Source organism: Mercurialis annua, linkage group LG4 (assembly GCF_937616625.2).
Source record: "Mercurialis annua linkage group LG4, ddMerAnnu1.2, whole genome shotgun sequence".
In the NCBI taxonomy this organism is placed as follows: domain Eukaryota; kingdom Viridiplantae; phylum Streptophyta; class Magnoliopsida; order Malpighiales; family Euphorbiaceae; genus Mercurialis; species Mercurialis annua.
The window spans coordinates 33,586,638-33,605,906 of NC_065573.1; the positions used below are offsets into that span (position 1 = coordinate 33,586,638).

The following is a 19,269-nucleotide window of genomic DNA, read 5'->3' on the forward strand; positions in this document are numbered from 1 at the left end:
AATACAGATTTTAGAAGAAGGAAAATAGGATGAAAGAGGAGAAACATACAAAATAGACATAAAAGGCAATATACATTTAAGGTATATAAAACACCTGAAATTCACTCAGCTGATAGAATTGGATGAGAGTACAGAAACAATTGATGAAATCAGATATCTTAATGTCATAACTCATGGCAAGCTCACAATGCACACAAAAGAAAAAAATAATGTCCGAAAAACAATCATAAAGTGAACAAGAGGAATGTACTGGCTTCTTTTTTATTTGAGTTTGAAGAATAAGATTAATCCGATAGCAATAACAAGCACTGCAATAACAGCTCCAATAGTCCATTTGTTCCTGTTCATCCTCCTTGCCATGCCACTCAACACTTTCTTGCTCTTGCCAATATTGTCATCTACTCCATGGAGCTGCACCACAGGGAACCATCAAATAAGTAAAAAATTCATCACATTTTTTAGTTCGAGAAAAATATTCCCCCTATCACATATACCCTTTTTAATTATAGTAGAATGTATTAAAAAGAATAAAAAAGTCACTTACACAAAATCACTACTTAAGTAAATAAAGGTAATTGTGATATATTTCTATATCATTTTATCTAAATAAGTTAAATTTCTTACTACTTGTGTTTGTTCTAAATTGTTCTTCAATTTGGGACGAACAGAGTAATTACAATCATGTACCAGCAGAAATTTAGGCAGTAGCGCTCAAAAAAGCAATCAAGCAAAATATAAATGTGACTGGTACCATGAAGTGAGCAGCTGATACTTCATTAAAGCTGATTGTATAAAAACAAAGTGAAAGCAATGATTCATAATTTAGATTAAATGCAAACGATGAATCATTACCGTGTTATGGGCATGTAAGAGAGACTGTCGTTGCTGATTCAAATCGTGGAGAATCGAAACACCAAGCTCTTCAGTTTCCAGCATTGTTTTTCTACTGTCCTTAATTCTGTCACTGGTATGATTTAATCTTCCTGTAGACATCATTAATCTTGATCTTTGATCTGCTGAGGCCTATTGCAGAAGTAGCAATAATTAAATGTCAGATTTGTTCAACACAACCACAGAAAAAAGAAAGATACGCAATTGTATGGCAGCATATAAAGAGAATAAGAAGCAGCCTTAAACTTTAGTTCAGAGGTGTTCCTTTTCCAAAGATAAACAACAAGCATTAAGATCTCTAACAGGAACAAGCAAAGGTGGAGTCTATGCATGGTACCTTTCTTCAGCTTCCTCTAGCAAAAGTACTATAAGGCAACTTGGGAAGACACAGAAAACAGCATAACTCGAACAAGCAAAAACCCATTTAAAAGTAGGTCATAATCAACAATCAATTACTTTTGAGAGTTATAACATATAATAGTATAAAACAATGATTAAATTTATAAATATGAAAAGTATTAACTAATTACACATGATTAAAAAAGATTATTTAACCAATAAATTGAAAAGTGAACAAATTAAAATTAAAAACATAATCAGACGTTAAGCTTTTAACCAAACAATAAATACAAGTATCATTGCAAAGAATAAATCATCATAACACTTGAACAAACAAATATAGAACTAGAAACATATACATACTGTCAGGGTATCAGCCATTCCAGATTCCAAAAGCTCGTCACGAGCAGCTGAATTTAAACTACCAGAAGCAATTCTTTTAACTTCACTCTTCAAATTGTTGAGATCGGACTTATATTCCCTCAACTTGGCCAGAAGAACAGCCTTCACATTAGGCTGTAAACTTCTAGCTTCAAGGTCCATTTTGCGAATCTGCATAAAATATCGACATAGCATTCATAACATAAGAGGGAGCAAAAACACAAATGCAATAGCTAGGTAATAGAACACAATGTTAAGCAAGTACCAAAGATTCAGCATCCTCCAACCCAGCTTTAACTTCAGAAAGCCTTTGCTTCTTTTGCTCTATATAGTAATCAAAAATTGTTCACAAAAAATTAAATTACGAGCATCGAAAGAAAAATTAAACCATTTTTTCAGCAAACGATACAAAATTGTAAATAATTCAATTAGTTTGTACAGTTACCTCCATCGAGAGAACCGGATGAAGTACACTTTCTAGAGAGATTAGCGGAGAGCTCGCAGTATTGGCGTTCATAGCCTTCAAAAACTTCACTCATCGTTACCTTCGAATTTCTTGATTACTTAATTGATTGATCGATCTGCACACACTTTTTGGTATTAAGGAAACAAAATAAAATTAATATTAATAATCCATCATCATTAATGGGCTAAAGTGAAATAAGATCGTTTGATTGGAATTAAAAGTTTGAGAGTAGATTACCTGTCGTTTGATCGGGAAAAAAAATGGAATTGCCGGAGAGAGAGGCGCGCGGAGGTACCCTCTAGAAGGAAGGTGGTTATTTCGTGGTGGTGCTAATTTTTTTTGTTTGAATGATAAAAAAATGAAATGAAACGACAGTGCACGTTTGCGTGGGGGCGACTGGGTAACATCGGTTTTTTTTGTTATTTTTATTTTCGTGATTTAAAAAGGAAAAAGAAAAATAAAAATGAAGTTAATGATAAAGTCACAGCTTGAGGTACAATTGTTCATTTTTCTGCTGGGGGGTCTCGTTATTTGTGACAACGGTGATAACTGTTAACATAACAGTCATCGTTATAACCGTAAAACGGCTGGTATTGCAACGTTTCACTTATGAGTGACAAGTTTTACTGTGTTTTAAAAATCTAGCCGGTGGCCGAAGTGGTTAAGAAAAAATAAAAAATTAGCTGCGGATTTTGGATATTTGACAACGGATTTGTCCATTGTTAAGAATGTGAGAATTATTCGCCAAATGTAAAGAGATTGACAGAACCAACACTGTTCAGAAAGAAAGCTTGAAACGAAATTTTTTTGCCTGAGAACTCAAATTCCTTATAAACCATGCATGAAATTTCCAAAATTCGAAAAAACAAAGTTCGTATGGTTGTGATATGTGAAAAAAATTGTGAGACCAAAGTATACAGAGAATAATTACGCAATCTAGAGCTTTTGGTACAGTAATCAACACTACAAAATTTGTATGCAGAAATTTTAGCTATTTTTCAGTCCCACTGGTACAATCAAAAGGGGACTACAATTGAAGCAAATAATGGTTCAATTAGAAAGCCCTCACGTAAGCTACGTGAAATTCTGAAGCTTCTCATCTGTAACTATGGATGTCCGACTTCGAGAGACTGCCTGCTGCTTCTGTTCAACAACTCCGACAACAATTCCAAGCAGGGACATTATTGAGATGCTATAGTTCCAAAAAAATATCAGAGTATAATTTGCAATCTTCTATTCTGAAATTAGGTACACACTGCGGACTCACTAGATGGACCGGGAACAGATGCAGCCGGCTTTGCTTGTGTTTGCTCCGGTTCACGATCTGGAAACACTTCCGATTGCAAGTCCGGACATATATTCTTCACATGCAACCATGTCAACTGCCAAAAACTGTCACCGCCAATATCATCGCTTGGCAAGAGAATTCCTGTTGTCTTCATCACAAACAGGATGTTCTTGAGAAGCTCAGGAACTAATTCGTGTATTTTCTCACTACGTTTTCCTCGGAATTTTACTTTCACGTATCTCTCCATTCGATTAAGAACTCCTAACCATAGTCTACAAAAGGATGGTTGCTGTGACAGATCCTGCAGTTGCTGCAAGTATGCTTTTGTCATTACTTTCATCGCGAGGACAAGTGTTTCCTCCATTTTCCGGTAATTCTTCGGAGAGCTCTCAAGTGAAATATCCAACAAATCATCAAGTAACGTAAAGATCACCACATCAAAACACTGGAACCACAGCGTATTCGGAAGGTGAATCCCGTCCACTCCCGCTGTACACCTCTGCAATATCAGAATAGCATGGTTCCTCACCTCGTCTCTATTATCCAGACATATTTTTCTGAGTCCTTGCACCAGTCTCATCCACATTTCTCCGATATCTTGACCAACTTCTGTAGCAGCCTCTGGCCCTGCTGCAATTTTAGCCTCAGAAGACCATCTCATCAGGCAAACAACAGATCCCCCCATCATATCTAGGGCAGAAACAGACCGGTCCACATCACCCAATCGAGATTCGGCAAACTGTCTTGCAGCATCAACACAAAGAGCATAGTTAGATGGCAAAAGGAACGCCCCATCATGCATGATAAATGCTAATGTCTCGAATCCAGTCTCTGACGCTTCTGGATGTCGAGCTGTGATGGATAAAAGGGAAGTGATCGTACGCCAGCCCAAATGGGATCTGATATGAGTTGCATTTGCTTTTACAAGACGCATGACTTCTTGTGTAATAGGTTCACAATAAGCATCAGCAACCCTAGCATCGAGTCTCAATATTAGTTGCAATGACTTGAGAAGCTCATCTGTAAGATTTTCCTTGTAGGGAAGTAATCTCTTGCATATCCTAAGGAGCCCAAACACAGCCTTTTCCACCAGAGTGCATGGCATTATAGTTGATTGAACAACATTGGAAATATGCCCGTAAACTTCTTGCCAAATAAGCATGATCCTATCCCTATTATTAAGTGTAATTGCAATCAGCAACTCCAAGCAGAAAACTGCAGCACCTTCATCTTCCGACGAACTAGTTCCCTTACCGAAACGGCTAGCAGCTAGGATAAGCGACCTTACAAGCTGCATTAGAGACTCGGCTTGCAGGAACTTACTCTCTGAAAATATGCTATCAATGTAGCAACTTTGTATGGTTTCACGAGTTAGCTGATCAGCAGCAACCTGTTCCTCTGTTGGCAGTGACTTAGGCTCTTCTATATCAAAAGATAAGAGCTGACTGAATCGGCCCATAAAACCGCCGGAAGATTTCCGAGGAGTGGTCCCAGATGGAGTGTGTGACAAGGATGAACTTGGGGAAGGCTTCATCTTTTCCAGGTCTAAAGAGGATTCCATATCATCAGTTGCATCACTGGCAAGCCGAGCAGGTAGAAGGCCAAGCCTATGGAAGCTCAAGACACAATCCAATATGTTTTTCCAGCCGGAACGGATGTGATCACCATAACTGTTTGCGATGGTGAAAACTGTTGTAACTGTCATTCTTGCTTTAATGTCATCTCCAAATGCCAAAATAGCATCATCAACAGGTAATGAAGTCATATAATTAGTGAATTTGCAGAGGGACACAACTAAATCATCCAATATCTCATCCAAATGATACGAGGCAGAGATTTTGGCGATCGCCAAGAACCCATCAACACATGATTTTAATACCTCTTCCTGCTCTGTCTGATCAAATACCACCGACATAGCAGCAATTGTGGGGCCTGATAGGATAGTAAACATGTCATAGTCGAAGAGTGCTCTAGAATCACAGACAATGAAGGAACTAGTGATTTTGGATTTGTGCAGTACATTAATCCAGCGACCTGATGTCATCAATGGAAAACCAACACCTTGCTCAGGAATCATCTGAATTTCATTCTCACAGATTGACCGATAAGAATCTGACAGGTACTCTCGAGGAAAATCCTTCCCCCCATTAGTGCGCCGATTGTTGCGGATAAAATCTTCTTCGGTCATCTTTTTCTTAACTTGTGCATTGTGTTGATCTGTGTTCAGCATAATAAGTGAATAAGACAAGACAAGAGCAGCATCCTTGTTTGCTAATATCTGAGGTGACTGCTCATAATATCTCTCAGCAAATGCTTCAAGCACTCTGTGTATTTTCTGGGACTCTCCAGGCAATCTGAAAGTTCCTAAGAAAAGCCGCAATGCAGTATCCAAGTTCATGTCATGAAAGTCAAAAGTTCCAGCAAATTCCTGAAGCACCTGAATGCAAAATTCACTGTGATTTCCCAGATAATCACCAATGAGATTCTTATCTAACCCAGCTGTGTACCGTAAAAAAGACGCAACACTCTGAGGCTCAAGTGTGTCGGGCAACAGATGCACTCCCTGGAGAAATTCCAGACCTTTCTTTGGATCCCGGTTAAAGTGATCCACACCAATCATCAACGTTCTCTTAATATTTCTCATCTTACGGACATGTGGAATCCAGGAATTAGGGTCTGTATAGTTTTCACATTTCATTGTCCAAAATGCATAATATTCCTCAAAATCTACTGATGCCTCCTCAGCAAGAGGCAATCCGTCACAGATCCTATCAGCCATACATGTAACCATGGATATTAAGCCATCCAGTGCAGCGACATGCATTGCAGACAAAGGTCCATTTACTGGAAATGCACTCTTTGATAACAGGTTGACTAGGTCTTCAAATACATTACTGCAGGTTATGTCACAATCAAAATTAGCATACATTTCAGTCATGAAAGTCTGCTGCCTGCAGAGGTCAACCAAAGCTTCCATGGCAACTTCCTGCAGTTGGTATGATGACCCATGCCTGCTTTGTGCTATCCTCATAATCACACAAGAGAAGAAAGATTCAAGTTGTACTTTCAGTTCACTACGCAAATGATGGTACAAATTGAGAACTATGCTACATATAGTTGAAAGAATTAATGGACTCATCGACAAACCAAACTGCATGAGATTACGAAACAATTCGTCTTGAATTAAAGACATCAATGCTGGGTGTTTGCTGAATGATGGACCGCCCAATTCAATGACTGAATTAATTAAACCCAAAGCAAATAGAGGAACATCTTCATCATATGCTATAGGATTTGATCGAGGACCAAGTTCAATGTGCTCAATGACATTCAAAAGAGAACATAGAAATTGAAAAATATCTACCATGCAATGGACTCCAAAAGGCTCCATCATAACTTTTTCACTGTTTTCCACAGACTCCATTCCATTACTAACCTCTATCTTGTTTTCATCCATCCTACTCTCTGTTTTATCCATGAGTTCACTTGTGGCATCCTCAGTTAATGGATCAACTTCAACACTGAAAGCTCCATTTTCTAGCTGTTCGCTTTCAAAAGTTTTCTCCTTGTCTAGTGCATCAACCTGCATAACAAAGATGAAATTAATACATCATTAAGAAATAAAATATGCTGGAATCATCAGCCAACAGCTTCTAAGGCAACAAATATAAGAATTCTGCTCAAAATTTAGGAACTTATACAATTTTATCGTTCATGCAACGTTTCAACTTTGAACTATTTGCTGCAACTAGTGACGAACATCACATAAAATAGTTGTACATCTATAACTAAACATTCTCTTTCTTTGGCAACACATATCGAAATTAGAAAAACTACAAGTTTACAACATTAAATTCATTAATCATAAAGAATCCTATAATAGCCTGCCTGCCTGGCCTGAACCCAAAGGAAAATTTAGAAGCCTTTAAAATTCACAAAACTTTCTTATTTGCTATTTAGGTTGCAGAAACCTTGGCTCAACTGAGACAAACCCAGATAATCAGTCAAGTCAATTTTTGATAGTAGTAATGATTCATACACAAAATATCTCCATCTTGTATCCGTCTTTTGTTTCCTTAAATTGAGAAGGCAGTTTATTTAACTACAATATTCATGAACCGGCAATTGATAGAAAAGAGAAAAAAATGTTTACTGATACCTTACCTCTTCGGCAATACTGGAGCTTCCATTGGCCAATTCGCCTTCATTGTTGTCTATATAATGAAGATGAGAAAAAATACATCTTACTAATTCATGCATGGTATGGCGTGCAATCCTTTGCAACAGTTCCCCTTTAGAGCTTGCTTGATGAACAACCCGAAAGCATGCATTGACTATATTACATACATGTTGATTACTCAACTTGACAGATGCTTTACTTTTCATGCATGCCAAAAGAACCTGAAGAATTTTCATCAGCACCACTTCTTCAGAGGCTGGATCAGTCACCTCAAATCGACAAGTTGTCACAGCATCAACAATCAGATGCATAGCTTCTGCCACATTGACTGTGTCAACATCAAACACATCAAGAGATAATATTTTGTATATTGAAGACAAAGCAATTCCTGTGATTGGTGCACCAGTTTCATCAGACTGAATTACATCCAAAAATGGCTGGAGATAGACGGCTGGGTCAATACTGTGCCACTTATGTTGCCATGAAAAAATCTGTTTCCGTAATTGTTTCAAGGAACGAATGAGAGAGTGCTCCAGCTGATCATCATCTGAGACATAGCGAACGCCCCACCTTACATTTCTCCTCATCACAGCCAAAACAGCTCCTATTTCAGAGTTAATCATGCATGCTAAGGCACCTTTCGTAGATTTAACAGGGCAGTCATTGAATTCTCTTCGAAAAGAATCATTTCCTGACTGCAAATTCAGACGCCCCATATTAATTCCAGTGTCTTTCTATTTAAGCTAGAACCATGCAGCAGGAACTACGCAGAGAGCGCCTATACCTGTAAAAATGTAATAGAGAGATAATCAAAAATTTGTATTTTATTATCAGTCAAAATTACAAGAAACCTATAAAAAAATAAAAACAATCTTGCCAGCAAGATCATCTAAAAGTCAACACTTATTCACACGGTATGTGAGGAATAGAAGTATATGCTTGAGAGTTGAGACCTTTTAACTTTTTTCATTTAAAATGTTGGATCATCGGGACAGTCTCTGGAGATTAGCTTAAGAGTAGCAGTTACATCATGCAAACCAATTTGTTCAAGAAAAACAACTCCAACTACATGCATAATATCACCATGAATTTTAGATTTTCCATATAATTCTGAACAATACGATTTACAAAGCCCCGAGTTACCCTCACTTAAACATTTTACTGTCAGGACTTCTTCAGTGCGCTAAGCAAAGCAATTACAAATTTAGCCATTAATTAAAAGTTATCTGCCCAATCCAGTATAAAAGTGAGCAATCCTTGAAGCTAAAAACATGAAATCCTAGCTAGTGAACAATCAAAGCTCATAACAAAATGAGCTAGAAAAAGATTAAACCCATTTAGCTACAAGACCAGTGTAGTCCAAAATTCAATAAGCATCTACCATCTACAATAATCATAAATATTCTCGCCTATAACAAGATCCCAATTGAGCAATCAATGCGCAAAACTAAGCATCCAGAAATGAAAACTAATAAAAAAAATAAGAACAAAATCGAATCCAAGGAATTAATAAAACAAATAATGCAAAACTGAAACAGAATTGAGCACGTCCTAAAACAAAAAAAAAGCTCAATGCAAATAGCGAAAATATACAAAATTAGAAACCAATTGAAACAATTACCTTGAAGGGGGAATCGATCCTTGAGATTGTGGTTGTTGATGTTTATATTTTTTATTTATTTTTGATGATTAGATTTGTACATAAACAGAGTTACAGAGCGACAGATCTCTTCGTCTTTGAATTCTGGGCCTGAAACCGTTTCTTCGGCTAGTTTGAAATGAAACGTTTTTTATGTTTCTTTAAATAATTAGATATTCGACGTAATTTCTAGGATTATACAGCTTATTTTTATTTTATTTAGGCTCCAAATCATTGTTTAAAAATTAAATTAATGATCGAATTGGTGCAGTCATCAAACCAATGTAATAATTAGTTTAAAGGAAAAACAAGTTAAACTGTTAAAAAGTACAAATAAATGGATTGGGATTCCCTCAAGTTCAAATAAAATTGATAGTCCATGTTCATTAATCTACATCATTCATTATAAAATAAATGGTGTATATCAATTTTATTGAAATTAGACGCTTTTTGATTTATACAATTCATTTTATAATAAATGGTGAAGATTTGTTAAACATGACTCGTCAAGTTCAAATGAACTTGAAAGAAGATATTATCCAACAAATAGATATAGTTAGACTACACATTTGAGTTTTAATATACGAAGATAAAAATATAATATAATCAAATTTATGAAAACTGCTCGATTTTTAAAGTTTAATCAATTTAATAGTCTATTGGTTTCTAAAAAATATTGATTTAAAGCAGCTGGAACGAAAATTTAACTTTAAAGACAAATTAAGGTAAGTTAACCACGAACAGCTTGTATATGCACTTGTTTAATTATTCATGAATAAGTCCGTATATAAGCTCGGCTAAGAGTTCATAGACGGACTTGTATACTTGATAAAAAAATTCACCATCCGACTCGTATTAATACTTTGATAATGAGTTATTGAACTAGCTCGTAGCTATTTATAAACTAACAAACTCGTGAACAAGCTCGTTTATTGTGTTCGCAGACTTGTCCATTTATCAAGTGGACTACTAAATACCGCCCCTATTATTACCTAAATACCCTTAACCTTATTTCAAATTAAAAACCAAAAAACCAAATTCTCTCAGCTCATTCAAAACCAGACGAACAAATGTAACAATTTGTAATAAAAACATCGAAATCTAGCGGAGATAGAGAATAGGAACCTCCGGTTTTGCGTTTTTAATTTTTGTTTCAATTTTTTAATTTTTTTTAAAGAAAAATTATGGGACAGCGTCTTAGGATGGAGCCGGCCCATCTGGACAAACGTCCCAGAGTAAAACCCTTTATCAACTATTTGAACAAGCAATATCCTAGTGCGAGCTTTTTGTTTCTAACAGAGAATTTGTGTGTGTTTAAAATAACAATTATAAATACGTTTGAGTTACTTTAAAGAAAAAAAGGAACAAAAATAACCCTGATATAACCTCCATGTCTTTTGTAACCCCTGAATGATTTTCGAGTTTCAAAAATGACCATGACGTAACTAAAACCTGTCAGTCTGATCTGCACCGAGACTAAAACATTAAGGACATATTTGTACATTTCTCGAAAGAGAAAAAGTTCTCCCTGTTCATCTCAATCTCACTTGCATCACTTCTATAACTTCAATCTTTATATGTTTCTGAATCTTATTTACAACAAAGAATGATACTCTCAGCACTGCTAACATCAGTAGGAATAAATCTCGGACTCTGTTTCTTATTCTTCACTCTCTACTCCGTTCTTAAAAAGCAACCTTCAAATCTCTACGTATACGCTCCTCGTTTAGTTCATAATCAGAAATCGGATCATCAGTTAATTGATAATGAATTTAATTTAGAAAGATTGTTACCTTCTGCTGGTTGGATTACACGAGCTTGGCAGCTTACTGAAGATGATATCTTATCAATTTCTGGATTCGATGCTCTTGTTTTTACTCGAATTTTTGAGTTTAGGTACTAATTCTTGATAATTATTAGTTTTAGGTTATCACTGTACTAATTGTTGTTGTTTTTGAATTGCAGCTTGAAAGTGTTTGCGTTTGGTGGGATTATTGGGCTGTGTGTTCTTCTTCCGGTTAATTACTTAGGAAATCAGCTTAAACTTGATCCTATTTATGACTTGCCAAACAAGTCTTTGGATTCTTTTAGTATATCCAATGTTGATGATGGTTCGAATTGGTGAGTTTTAGCTGATCAATTGTCAAATATACTAGTAGGTTATGTTACTAATTGCATTTTAATTTAGTTGAATTGATTATATATTATGTGTCAATGTCAAAGTTATTTTTAGCATTAAGTCTTGTTTTTAGATATCCGTAATTCATAGATAGGCGAAATCAGCACTAAGGATATACTGTTTGAGAATTTACTTAGGATTGTCTTTACTTTGTATACAGTTATGAGTCAGAAAAAGAAGGTTTGTCCAAGTATTTGGATAGAATGGATATAATAGCTGCTTGAATGTTTAAGTTCTAGACATATCATAATTTTTTTTTAGTTATTTGGAAAATTCTAATTTATTTTGGTATTGGATTGTTGGATCTCGACAACCATTTCCGAGGTATACTAAACATGATTCTCGTAGTCTGTACAGCTTGAAGATGGTTAATTTTTTGAAAGCCTGCCAACAGCTGCCCCTCGTTTAGATTCACCCGCATTCTTTCCCTAATACCACTTGTATCAATCTTCCTCTTTCTAACCTTAGCTAAATGTTATTTGTTAATCATTTTAATCCTTTCTAGTCTCCTAATCTGTACCCTTTCCTTGTGCTTGATTTCTCTATGGCTGTTTATTTGCCTTTTTCTGGAGAAATTTCATGTTCCCAATTTCCATTAACATCTTCCATGTTAAGTTAGTTTTCATAGCATTTCAAATATGCATTCAGATAAGTTTTGTTAAAGAGACCCTAATTGTGAGATTTGACCTTTCTCAAGGTTATGGATACACTTCTCTGCTGCATATGTTTTTACAGGAGTTGTCTGCTATCTTCTTTATTATGTGAGTATTAGTGTACCTATCTTCAGCAAATGCTTTATGCCTTTCTGGTTGATGATAATGGAAGCTATCATAAATTCTAACTCAATGATTATGTAAATGTGCAGGAGTACAATTACATTTCTTCAAAACGAATTGTTTGCTTTTATACATCGAAACCTCAGCCGCAACAGTTTACTATTCTAGTTCGTGGTATCCCTTCGTTGTCTGGGAGAAGCTTTAGTGAAGTTGTTGAGAGCTTCTTCACACAAAATCATCCGTCTACTTATCTCTCACATTCAGTGATTCATCGCACAAGCAAAATTCGACGTCTCATTGTAAGCATTGATGGGAACCTGCTGATTAGTTTGTTAATTTTGCTAACAGAGGACATGGTATTTGAGGAACTTTATATGTTCATGTGCAATGGGAATTGCATCTTTGTTGGTTTTCTCCTACGCACTGTGTCGTGATCTCCAAAACTTGATTGTAATGTGTCAGTGCATTGTAAAGCAATAAAGTAATATTTATTTTCACAGTAAGAAGTTAATACGTACAGTCGTAGATGCCAAACTGATAGAATAAGTATGAGCTGATGTAGATACTTCAAGACAGTGCTTGGAAACTTGTGTACCCCACTATTTTATCTTATATACAAATGTATTCCTCAGAATTCTACAGCATTCTGAATACTGTTATTTACTCAAATATTTTCTTGTCCCTATAACATTAAGAGAGAATATTCTGAGTAAATTTATCAAATATTTTAAAGATTCATCACAGATTTTCTTGCACCCCGGCGTTATTTTGTTCTAATTTTGACATCCAGTGGTACTGTTTTGTTACTTTTCTTTTGCTTTTGATGACAGTGGTGTTATCCCATGCAGAATGATGCAGAAAAGCTTTATAGAAGGCTTACACACATTAAATCACAAAATCATGCTCAGCGAAATTTGAAACGTGAAGGCTTTTTGGGGCTCGTTAAACGTAAAGTTAATATTGTAGACCTCTACGAAAAGAAATTAGAAGATCTGGAAGACAATGTGAGGATGGAGCAATATTCATTGACAGGAGAGGTATGTCATCTGTTGGAAAACAAAAATATCAGTTTTAGAAGTATTTTTTTTCACCTTCTATGGTTTTGGTCTTTATGGACAGTAATTTAGTCATTGCGTAAAAAGAAAATCTTAAGTATCCTAGTGCTTTGTTATCTTTTAGCTTCAAACACGTTTAATGAGGGTTTCAGACCATTATTTACAAAGAGGTCTTGAGTGGTAGCTCTGCACATGATTGTAGGTGAATTATCCTTTAGGGCATTGAACATATTCAGGCCTCGAACTATTTTCTTTGCTTTCATTGAGAACAACATATATATGGAAAAAATTATGACATCAGCCTTTGCACCAAAGTTCTGCATACATCTCTCCAGAGACGGCATGATACGGGGATAAAATACAACAGACACATGCAAACAAAGGTCCACAGATATATAAGTTTTCTGGAAAAAAGAGTACATTAATGTTTAGTCCATCAAAACAAACTTGTCCATCACTTCAGTGTCCCATGCATGTTTTTCAAAATTCAGTATCTAACTTGCACCAAAGAATACAGATTATGTGCAAGACTCTTGAGTTCTGCCATTTATTCAAAATTTTAAAGATCCCACGGCCCTGTGCTTTTCTATATTATATATCTTCTATATTGCTATATACTAAATGCTTTTCTATAGTATATATCTTCTCTATTAACACGGTGATGGATAATGATGTAATTCTTTTGTGCCTTCATAATTCTCAGGAAGTCCCAGCTGCTTTTGTATCATTCAAGTCACGATTTGGTGCTGCAGTAGCACTACACATCCAACAAGGCGTCAATCCCACAGAGTGGGTCACTGAGAGAGCTCCTGAGCCTCAGGATGTACACTGGTCTTTCTTTTCTGCGTCATTCCTAAAAAGATGGATCTATAAGTTGATTGCAGTTCTTGCATTTATTGCTCTTACCATTCTGTTTCTTATCCCAGTTGTAATAGTGCAAGGTCTGGCTAACTTGAATCAGTTGCAGACCTGGTTTCCTTTCCTCAAAGGCATACTTAGTCTGTAAGTGCATCAAACTCTATCTTTTATTGATTTCTTCCAAAAACTTTCCGCGGTTTCTTTTTGGGCGAATTTAGGTTAAAAGATGTCCCGATTTCTAGTAACTTTGTTAATGTTGTATCCCTAGAATTTGATGTGCACAACACTAAAATCCGTATATTGTGTATATTTTAAAAGTCATGAACTCACCTAGAAAGTGGAATAGCACAAACATGTCATTTAGGTCCTGGTAGAAAGAAAAAAAATGAATCCTATAATTTTAGGATAATTACAATCTGATTTGAGAGATTTCTAATATGAACTTTCTATTAATTGCAGAACTGTTGTCACTCAATTAGTTACAGGATATTTGCCTAGTCTCGTTCTTCAGTTATTCCTATTTTTCGTGCCACCTTTGATGCTTATGCTCTCCTCCATGCAAGGTTACATTTCCTTTAGTCGAATAGAAAAAAGTGCGTGTACCAAGGTCCTATGCTTCACTATATGGAACATCTTCTTGGCAAATGTACTATCAGGGTCTGCTTTCTATATGGTTAATATCTTTCTTGAGCCCAAAAATATTCCTGAGGTGCTAGCCAAAGCTGTTCCATCACAGGTCAGAATGCATCTATTAAGAAATTTTACTCTTGATGTTGTTGTTAGTGTATGTGCTGACCTGTTTTAATAAATGCTCGGACGCGCACAATCTCTATTTAATTAATGAAATGTTATTTATGGGGAATACTTAAGATTAATGGGTTCTTTATTTCTTGATGTAGGCTTCATTTTTCATTTCATACGTTGTGACATCTGGATGGACAAGTCTATCGTCTGAACTCTTTCGCTTGATTCCTCTGCTTGGTAGTTTTAGTTGTAGATTATGGGCCAAAAAAGATGATGAAGAATTTGAGGTCCCATCACTTTCATACTCCAGTGAAATTCCTACCGTACTCTTCTTTGGACTTCTTGGCATAACATACTTTTTCCTTGCTCCACTGATTCTCCCATTTCTTGTGGTTTACTTTTTCCTGGGATACATCATCTTCCGCAACCAGGTAAGTGGTGAAACGTCTGATTTTAGTTTTCTGACATAATTTTCCATTAATTCATTTGTCTTGCATGCCGATAACTTAAGAAAATTATTAGCACGCCTCCATTTATTGCAAGTTTGCAGATTCACCTATCTATATTATTCCATTTATAACAGTAATTTAATCATTGCAGTTTTGGAAGTATTTTTTCACCTTGTATGGTTTTGGTCTTTATGAACAGTAATTTAATCATTGCAGTTTCCTGTTCTTGAAATATCTTTTTAATTATTTTTTCCTCGACATGCAGTTATTGAATGTTTATGCACCAAAGTATGAAACTAGTGGAAAGTTTTGGCCCATAGTGCACCATTCAACAATTTTTTCCTTGATACTCATGCATGTAATTGCAATTGGAACATTTGGGCTCAAGAAGGTTCCTCTGGCTTCCAGTTTAACAGTTCCCCTTCCGATTCTAACACTTCTTTTCAATGAGTACTGCCGGAAAAGATTTCTACCTATATTCGAATCCTATCCAACTGAGGTATGTTGCAACATCTGTAATTTTCATCTATCATTTCAGATATACAACAGCAATGATATTGTGTGTTTAAACTACGGAAGTGAGAAGGTAAAGGTAGAGACTTTTTTTTCCTTAAGTTTGTATGAACGTGACGAATAATAAGCACTTTCATCCAGCCGTAAAATCGACAAAGTATGTAAAAACAGAGCATGCGCAGAATTTCACTTGTATGAAGTAGGCTAAAAGTTGCAATGATTATAATCTATAACTTACAATCTCATTTCTGAGTTATATATCTGGAATCTGAATAATCTGTGTTATGCAGTGCTTAGTGAAGAAAGACGGAGAAGATGGAAATGAACGAAGCATGGCCGAGTTCTATGAAAAACTGGTTTCTGCTTATCGTGATCCAGCAATGATGCCGGTCCGATACGCCCGAAATATTGAGAGTCAAAATTCCCCCCTTCTTCAGGGTGACATTTGAAATGAAGTGGATATTGTTCGCTTATGGTAACCTTGTACAAGAAAGATAGAAGCAAGCAGCCATGTAAATGCTAATAAAAAGGTCAAGCTCTTCTACTGGAAACTCTTACTGAACTTGTTTGGTCAATGAGTGGGTTTGCATAGTGTATTTTTTTTATTCAAGCAGTCTTGTGTGAATATGTGAGGTAAAACTTTCTACCCATCATTAATGGAGAGGAAGCTTTGTATTTTTTGTGATCGATCCGGAATATTTAAGGTTAAATTAACAAAGATGATTACTAATAATTTTTATAGGTTGATTTTTTTTAATATTTATTTGGGTTTTATGAAAATTGAAATGTTTTTCAGATTGATCAATGTGTCTATTATAAGTAGGGGCAGTTGAACCAAATTCTAATAATGTCAAGTTCAAACTCGAGTTCAAATATGTTTCACAAGTTCTAATTAGAGCTATTTGTGTTTTTTCAAGTAACATCTAATTTAATAAATAAAAAAACTATTGAAAATGTTAGCATACATATTTATTTAAAACCTTTTTCATCATAACTTGTTTCAGAATTAAATTCAAATAAATCGAACTCATTTTTATTATATCCGAGTTGATCTCGAACAACTTGTGAGTTGCTGAATGCATTTATACCTCATAGTATAAGCAAAGAGGGGATATATACTCAATCAGTTCTAATAGCTTATCAAGTACTATAAATTTAATTAAAGTTGTAATTGACAATTCATAATATAAAGATTATTTTAATTAATTGTCTATTTCCTTAAGAAGGAGACAATTAATTAGCTGTAAAACCTCCACGTGGAGGAATAAGATGGCCATTGACGACTTCTTTAGTAAAATTATATGCTTACACTTGCCTAATCTACAGACTTAATAGCTAATTAAATCATTTTGCAATAGAGAGTTGAACAACCTTAACATTACCATGTGGCATGAGATTGGTTAATCACTAGTAATTAAGTTGGTCTAACCTCAATGATTAACAATTGAAGCCACGATCAACTAACGATGGTGTAAACCCATCATCAATAGTTTATGATACTTTGTCTTCCTAAATTTTGTAAATTTTATACTTCCAATTAATTAAAATTTTGTTTATTTTAAATTATTGTGTGGTGGGTGAACATGTTTTGAGTTGAGTGCACAACTTAATTTGTATTAATGTACAATAGTAGAAATTATTTTGATAAAACTGTATAATATGCGTAGTTTAGTAATAGAAACATTATATTTAACTCAGTATTTTAAAAATTAGACCGGACTGACTGAATAAATTAATTTGAATGTATAGGAAATACATAAATCAGTGATCCAATAGAACCATAAAATTGGCCGATTTTATAAATTATAGTAATTATTATTAACTAAACTACAAAAGTTCATATATAAAATCTAATTATATTTCTAAATATATATAATACATATAATTAATATATATATTCTATAAAATTATATAAAGATATTTCAATCCGATTAAATTCCTCTTAGAATTTAAGAATGTATTCTAACCGCTTTAAACTTAAAAAAAATACATCAATCAGCAAGGCAATAGAACCATAAAATTAACCGATTTTTATGATTTTTATTATTATCTAAACTACAAAAGTTCATGTATAATATCTAATTATATTTTAAATATATACAATACATATATATATTAATATATATATTCTATAAAATTATATAAAGAAAGTTATTTTTATTTAAATAATTTAACCGGTAATTAAACTGATAGGTGATAACCATAATCATTCCACGACTAATATGATTTTTAAACAACTGACGTGAGCTTTAGAGTTGTGGTATATTATTTATTTGGTGATCAAATGGTGTGGTTAACTTCAAAGTTGAAAGATATAAAAAAACAACATATCAAACACAAAAAGTGAATTTTTGTTTGCATTCGTCTCTTCTTTTGGTATGCCCCCTACAGTCGTCACAACATCTCCTATTTTTTTCCTTTTTCTTGTACTATTATTTTCTTAAAAACATACAGCCTCTAAAAGCTAAGTTTTTTCTTTAATTAATTGATCTTGGCCAAAATTCAAACTAAAAACCGTATAATCATTAATTAAATATAGCTGATCAATTAATAAAATTTGAAGTTCAACTCTCAAACCGTGTCATATAATTAAATAATTACATAACTTCTAATTGAAATTAGATAGTATGATGTATGACAAATGAGTATAATTGACATTGTATATGTTTGGCAAAGAGCATATAACCGATTACAATAATCTCAAAAGAGGTACTGATTAATGTCATTATCCTAGCTTCATTAAATCATACGAATATTACAAAAAATCAAGATTTAATTAATATATTTATATGTAATTAAATATTTGTTAATGCTCAGTGTGGTGGGGCTTTGGGAAAATCGTTACTCTTGACTGTGAACCATAATGACAAATGCTAATCAATTGGGAGCTGCATTTTATGACTATTTATCCAATGTTAATTTTTTTTATTCGGCTTCAAATGTGAAAATGACTTCTTTAGTGACATCATTGTATGTTTCTATAGAGTTAAAGTTAAATTTTCGAAGTTATTGTTATATTAATGTGATAATCTATTCAAATAATTCACATCCAATTAATCAAATTAATTTTTAAATTAAAATTACTGATTCAAAATAATTAATTCAGAATAATTTGATTACAAAATTCTAGATTTCCAATTTTTCAAAATTATTTTCACATTTCTGATGTGGAATGTTTGATAAAGTATGGTAGTTCACTGGTCTAGAGTGCTTTCATAATGTCCATAACTTGAAAGTGTTTTTTGTTTCAACTATAAGGGTTATGTGTATTTCCTAACAAAATTAGATTTTCAAATTAAGTTATGACACTTTCTAAATTATGTATCAAAAGAGAGAGAGTAAATTTCAATAAGATTATGATTCTTCCTAAAATATTTATTTATTATAAATAAAAAGATTTAGTTTCTTTATTTATGACTCATATATAACATGAGTGTTCAAAATACGATAAACTAACGAAATTTCTCTGTAATTATTTATGTCTTCTATTTTTTTTTAAACTTATGGGTTA

General features: G+C 34.2%; 3 protein-coding genes across 4 annotated transcripts; 1 reads left to right on the forward strand and 2 right to left on the reverse strand.

The window, feature by feature from the left end:
* Positions 1 to 53: 53 nt before the first annotated feature.
* Positions 54 to 2,463, reverse strand: LOC126679398 (vesicle transport v-SNARE 13). Of its 2 annotated transcripts, none has more exons than XM_050374416.2 (6): positions 2,315 to 2,463; positions 2,057 to 2,192; positions 1,877 to 1,935; positions 1,594 to 1,782; positions 853 to 1,023; positions 54 to 411 (listed from the first exon to the last, which is right to left on the reverse strand). In XM_050374416.2, the coding sequence occupies exons 2-6, from the start codon at positions 2,148 to 2,150 to the stop codon at positions 262 to 264; spliced, it is 663 nt and encodes a 220-aa protein (XP_050230373.1). In that variant the 5' UTR covers positions 2,151 to 2,192; positions 2,315 to 2,463; the 3' UTR covers positions 54 to 261. The 2 variants fall into 2 exon arrangements, with proteins under 2 accessions (XP_050230373.1, XP_050230371.1); XM_050374414.2 differs by having other exon boundaries at positions 2,057 to 2,201.
* A 470-nt stretch (positions 2,464 to 2,933) lies between these two features.
* Positions 2,934 to 9,328, reverse strand: LOC126679396 (ARF guanine-nucleotide exchange factor GNOM-like). Its single transcript, XM_050374412.1, has 3 exons — positions 9,167 to 9,328; positions 7,530 to 8,329; positions 2,934 to 6,948 (listed from the first exon to the last, which is right to left on the reverse strand). The coding sequence occupies exons 2-3, from the start codon at positions 8,259 to 8,261 to the stop codon at positions 3,322 to 3,324; spliced, it is 4,359 nt and encodes a 1,452-aa protein (XP_050230369.1). The 5' UTR covers positions 8,262 to 8,329; positions 9,167 to 9,328; the 3' UTR covers positions 2,934 to 3,321.
* A 1,339-nt stretch (positions 9,329 to 10,667) lies between these two features.
* Positions 10,668 to 16,440, forward strand: LOC126678109 (CSC1-like protein HYP1). Its single transcript, XM_050372988.2, has 10 exons — positions 10,668 to 11,080; positions 11,150 to 11,305; positions 12,061 to 12,124; positions 12,229 to 12,438; positions 12,988 to 13,176; positions 13,898 to 14,196; positions 14,512 to 14,788; positions 14,952 to 15,227; positions 15,511 to 15,744; positions 16,049 to 16,440. Exons 1-10 carry the CDS (start codon positions 10,791 to 10,793, stop codon positions 16,205 to 16,207), a joined length of 2,154 nt encoding a protein of 717 aa, XP_050228945.1. The 5' UTR covers positions 10,668 to 10,790; the 3' UTR covers positions 16,208 to 16,440.
* The last annotated feature ends 2,829 nt before the right edge of the window (positions 16,441 to 19,269 follow it).

Excerpts from the sequence above, each read along its gene's own strand:
- LOC126678109 (XM_050372988.2), top strand. The coding sequence starts at position 10,791 with ATGATACTCTCAGCACTGCTAACATCAGTAGGAATAAATCTCGGACTC. Across the intron at positions 11,081-11,149 it reads ACTCGAATTTTTGAGTTTAG|CTTGAAAGTGTTTGCGTTTG; the intron begins GTACTAATTCTT and ends TTTGAATTGCAG. Across the intron at positions 12,125-12,228 it reads TCTGCTATCTTCTTTATTAT|GAGTACAATTACATTTCTTC; the intron begins GTGAGTATTAGT and ends GTAAATGTGCAG.
- LOC126679396 (XM_050374412.1), bottom strand. The coding sequence starts at position 8,261 with ATGGGGCGTCTGAATTTGCAGTCAGGAAATGATTCTTTTCGAAGAGAA. Across the intron at positions 6,949-7,529 it reads GCTCCAGTATTGCCGAAGAG|GTTGATGCACTAGACAAGGA; the intron begins GTAAGGTATCAG and ends TTTGTTATGCAG.
- LOC126679398 (XM_050374416.2), bottom strand. The coding sequence starts at position 2,150 with ATGAGTGAAGTTTTTGAAGGCTATGAACGCCAATACTGCGAGCTCTCC. Across the intron at positions 1,024-1,593 it reads GAATGGCTGATACCCTGACA|GCCTCAGCAGATCAAAGATC; the intron begins GTATGTATATGT and ends CTTCTGCAATAG. Across the intron at positions 412-852 it reads TCTTACATGCCCATAACACG|CTCCATGGAGTAGATGACAA; the intron begins GTAATGATTCAT and ends CCTGTGGTGCAG.